Source organism: Nerophis lumbriciformis, linkage group LG17 (genome assembly GCF_033978685.3).
Source record: "Nerophis lumbriciformis linkage group LG17, RoL_Nlum_v2.1, whole genome shotgun sequence".
NCBI lineage: Eukaryota > Metazoa > Chordata > Actinopteri > Syngnathiformes > Syngnathidae > Nerophis > Nerophis lumbriciformis.
The window spans coordinates 3,330,001-3,335,000 of record NC_084564.2 but is presented as its reverse complement, the minus strand read 5'-3'; the positions used below and the strand labels follow the sequence as shown (position 1 = coordinate 3,335,000).

The 5,000-nt window shown below is 44.4% G+C and overlaps 1 protein-coding gene across 2 annotated transcripts in view; it reads right to left on the bottom strand.

Annotated features, from left to right (window-relative positions):
- The window catches only part of pak1 (p21 protein (Cdc42/Rac)-activated kinase 1), a 123,438-nt gene that overhangs the window by 11,959 nt on the left and 106,479 nt on the right, over positions 1-5,000 (bottom strand). For both annotated transcript variants that reach the window (XM_061972201.1, XM_061972202.1), the window contains exons 11-12: positions 4,814-4,931; positions 4,634-4,733 (exon numbers count right to left, since the gene is read on the bottom strand). In XM_061972201.1, coding sequence (XP_061828185.1) covers positions 4,634-4,733; positions 4,814-4,931 — 218 coding nt within the window. The remainder of the gene's footprint in view (positions 1-4,633; positions 4,734-4,813; positions 4,932-5,000) is intronic.

Here is a 5,000-nt window from a genome sequence, read left to right as displayed (position 1 = left end):
AAACTTTCACTTGGTGAATAATTCATAACGACATTGATTTTGATTCATTATTATTTTCAAGCAATGACAGTGTTAAAGGGGAACATTATCACCAGACCTATGTAAGCGTCAATATATACCTTGATGTTGCAGAAAAAAGACCATATATTTTTTTAACCGATTTCCAAACTCTAAATGGGTGAATTTTGGCGAATTAAACGCCTTTCTAATATTCGTTGTGACGTCACATCGGGAAGCAATCCGCCATTTTCTCAAACACCGAGTCAAATCAGCTCTGTTATTTTCCGTTTTTTTCGACTGTTTTCCGTACCTTGGAGACATCATGCCTCGTCGGTGTGTTGTCGGAGGGTGTAACAACACCAACAGGGACGGATTCAAGTTGCACCAGTGGCCCAAAGATGCCAAAGTGGCAAGAAATTGGACGTTTGTTCCGCACACTTTACCGACGAAAGCTATGCTACGACAGAGATGGCAAGAATGTGTGGATATCCTGCGACACTCAAAGCAGATGCATTTCCAACCATAAAGTCAAATAAATCTGCCGCCAGACCCCCATTGAATCTACCGGACTGTGTGAGCAATTCAGGGACAAAGGACCTCGGTAGCACGGCAAGCGATGGCGGCAGTTTGTTCCCGCAGACGAGCGAGCTAAACCCCCTGGATGTCTTGGCTCACACCGTCCCTTATACCACCGAAGATGATCAAGAGAAGAATATCGACCCTAGCTTCCCTGGCCTGCTGACATGAGGGTATGTCTACAGAATATATTAATTGATGAAAATTGGGTTGTCTGCACTCTCAAAGTGTATGTTGTTGCCAAATGTATTTCATATGCTGTAAACCTAGTTCATAGTTGTTAGTTTCCTTTAACGCCAAACAAACACATACCAATCGTTGGTTAGAAGGCGATCGCCGAATTCGTCCTCGCTTTCTGCCGTCGTGTCGTTTTCGTCGGTTTCGCTTGCATGCGGTTCAAACCGATATGGCTCAATAGCTTCAGTTTCTTCTTCAATTTGGTTTTCGCTACCTGCCTCCACACTACAACCATCCGTTTCAATACATGCGTAATCTGTTGGATCGCTTAAGCCGCTGAAATCCGAGTCTGAATCCCGAGCTGATGTCGCTATAGCTTGCTGTTCTTTCCGCCATGTTTGTTTGTGTCGGCATCACTATGTGACGTCACAGGAAAATGGACGGGTGGTTAAAATCAGGCACTTTGGAGCTTTTTTTTAGGGATATTGCGTGATGGGTAAAATTTTGAAAAAATTAATATAATAAGCCACTGGGAACTGATTTTTAATGGTTTTAACCCTTCTGAAATTGTGATAATGTTCCCCTTTAAGGTTTAATTTTATTTTTTACAATGTGCCACTGTCCTCAAACAACACCTCGGTCACCCCTGCAATATCGCCTGAGTGGATCTTTCCTGGACTCGGAACACCAAATAGTTAACACAGACTTAAAGTACCGTATTTTCCGCACTATAAGGCGCACCTAAAAACCACAAATTTTCTCAAAAGCTGACAGTGCGCCTTATAACCCGGTGCGCTTTATATATGGATAAATATTAAGATTCATTTTCATAAGGTTTCGGTCTCGCAACTTCGGTAAACAGCCGCCATCTTTTTTCCCGGTAGAACAGGAAGCGCTTCTTCTTCTACGCAAGCAACCGCCAAGGTAAGCACCCGCCCCCATAGAACAGGAAGCGCTTCTTCTTCTACTGTAAGCAACCACCCGCCCGCGTAGAAGAAGAAAAAGCGCGCGGATATTACCGTTTCATTTCCTTTGTGTGTTTACATCTGTAAAGACCACAAAATGGCTCCTACTAAGCGACAGGTTTCCGGTTCATGAAAAGACGCAATCTCTCCATCCGCACACGGATTACTATTTCACAGCAACTGATATTCCTGTGAACCGCACTGTGGATACAACGGGAGCACGTACGGTGAATATTCGCACCACAGGGAATGAGAAGTCATCCTTCACTGTGGTTCTAGCTTGCCATGCTAATGGCCAGAAACTTCCACCCATGGTGATATTCAAAAGGAAGACCTTGCCAAAAGAGACCTTTCCAGCCGGCGTCATCATAAAAGCTAACTCGAAGGGATGGATGAAGAAAAGATGAGCGAGTGGTTAAGGTAAGTTTACGCGAAGAGGCCGGGTGGCTTTTTTCACGCAGCTCCGTCCATGTTGATATACGACTCCATGCGCGCCCACATCACGCTGGTTTTTAATATATTATTAAAGTTTGACTGACCTATCTGACTGTTTTTTTGACATTCCTTTAGCGCAGTTAGATGCGGCTTATAACACGGGGCGGCTTATAGGTGGACAAAGTTTTGAAATATGCCGTTCATTGAAGGCGCGGCTTATAACCCAGGGCGCCTTACGGTGCGGAAAATACGGTACCTTTTATATAGTACTTTTACCTTATATTTACATTCTTTTACCTTTTATTTATGTTATTTTACCTTCTACAATACTTCTTTTACATTTTATTTACCGTATTTTTCGGACTATAAGTCGCAGTTTTTTTCATAGTTTATATACCGTATTTTCCGCACTATAAGGCGCACCTAAAAACCACAAATTTTCTCAAAAGCTGACAGTGCGCCTTAAAACCCGGTGCGCTTTATATATGGATAAATATTAAGATTCATTTTCATAAAGTTTCGGTCTCGTAACTACGGTAAACAGCCGCCATCTTTTTTCCCGGTAGAACAGGAAGCGCTTCTTCTTCTACGCAAGCAACCGCCAAGGTAAGCACCCGCCCCCATAGAACAGGAAGCGCTTCTTCTTCTACTGTAAGCAACCACCCGCCCGCGTAGAAGAAGAAAAAGGGCGCGGATATTACGTACGTTTCATTTCCTTTGTGTGTTTACATCTGTAAAGACCACAAAATGGCTCCTACTAAGCGACAGGGATCCGGTTCATGAAAAGACGCAATCTCTCCATCCGCACACGGATTACTATTTCACAGCAACTGATATTCCTGTGAACCGCACTGTGGATACAACGGGAGCACGTACGGTGAATATTCGCACCACAGGGAATGAGAAGTCATCCTTCACTGTGGTTCTAGCTTGCCAGGCTAATGGCCAGAAACTTCCACCCATGGTGATATTCAAAAGGAAGACCTTGCCAAAAGAGACCTTTCCAGCCGGCGTCATCATAAAAGCTAACTCGAAGGGATGGATGAAGAAAAGATGAGCGAGTGGTTAAGGTAAGTTTAAGTTTACGCGAAGAGGCCGGGTGGCTTTTTTCACGCAGCTCCGTCCATGTTGATATACGATTCCATGCGCGCCCACATCACGCTGGTTTTTAATATATTATTAAAGTTTGACTGACCTATTTGACCGTTTTTTTGACATTCCTTTAGCGCAGTTAGATGCGGCTTACAACACGGGGCGGCTTATAGGTGGACAAAGTTTTGAAATATGCCGTTCATTGAAGGCGCGGCTTATAACCCAGGGCGCCTTATGGTGCGGAAAATACGGTACCTTTTATATAGTACTTTTACCTTATATTTACATTCTTTTACCTTTTATTTATGTTATTTTACCTTCTACAATACTTCTTTTACATTTTATTTACCGTATTTTTCGGACTATAAGTCGCAGTTTTTTTCATAGTTTATATACCGTATTTTCCGCACTATAAGGCGCACCTAAAAACCACAAATTTTCTCAAAAGCTGACAGTGCGCCTTATAACCCGGTGCGCTTTATATATGGATAAATATTAAGATTCATTTTCATAAAGTTTCGGTCTCGTAACTACGGTAAACAGCCGCCATCTTTTTTCCCGGTAGAACAGGAAGCGCTTCTTCTTCTACGCAAGCAACCGCCAAGGTAAGCACCCGCCCCCATAGAACAGGAAGCGCTTCTTCTTCTACTGTAAGCAACCACCCGCCCGCGTAGAAGAAGAAAAAGCGCGCGGATATTACCGTTTCATTTCCTTTGTGTGTTTACATCTGTAAAGACCACAAAATGGCTCCGACTAAGCGACAGGTATCCGGTTCATGAAAAGACGCAATCTCTCCATACGCACACGGATTACTATTTCACAGCAAATGATATTCCTATGAACCGCACTGTGGATACAACGGGAGCACGTACGGTGAATATTCGCACCACAGGGAATGAGAAGTCATCCTTCACTGTGGTTCTAGCTTGCCATGCTAATGGCCAGAAACTTCCACCCATGGTGATATTCAAAAGGAAGACCTTGCCAAAAGAGACCTTTCCAGCCGGCGTCATCATAAAAGCTAACTCGAAGGGATGGATGAAGAAAAGATGAGCGAGTGGTTAAGGTAAGTTTAAGTTTACGCGAAGAGGCCGGGTGGCTTTTTTCACGCAGCTCCGTCCATGTTGATATACGACTCCATGCGCGCCCACATCACGCTGGTTTTTAATATATTATTAAAGTTTGACTGACCTATCTGACTGTTTTTTTGACATTCCTTTAGCGCAGTTAGATGCGGCTTACAACACGGGGCGGCTTATAGGTGGACAAAGTTTTGAAATATGCCGTTCATTGAAGGCGCGGCTTATAACCCAGGGCGCCTTATGGCGCGGAAAATACGGTAAACATCCACCTGGAGAAGCAATGCATTTTAAAAAAGGAAGACTGACTGAGCTTGACGGAGCCGTCCATTCCCAGCAGGATGTTGTCGCTCTTGATGTCTCGGTGGATGACCTGGTTGGAGTGGAGGAACTCCAGCGCTTGGAGACACTAAGGGGGGCGACACAGGCGGCGTTCAGAACCAACCGATCGCTTTCCATTTGAACATTTCCTCAAACACGCTCCTTTACCTCTCTGCACACTGCAGCTATCTGGGCTTCGTCCATGCAGGTTTCCGTGACGACGTCCGTCAACGAACCTCCTGCCAAGTACTCCATCACCACCCACAGCTCGTCACCCACCAGGTAACTACGGCAACCACAGACAGAAGCAGGAACTGATGGAACAAACTCACAACTTGGCTTGAACCCTATACAC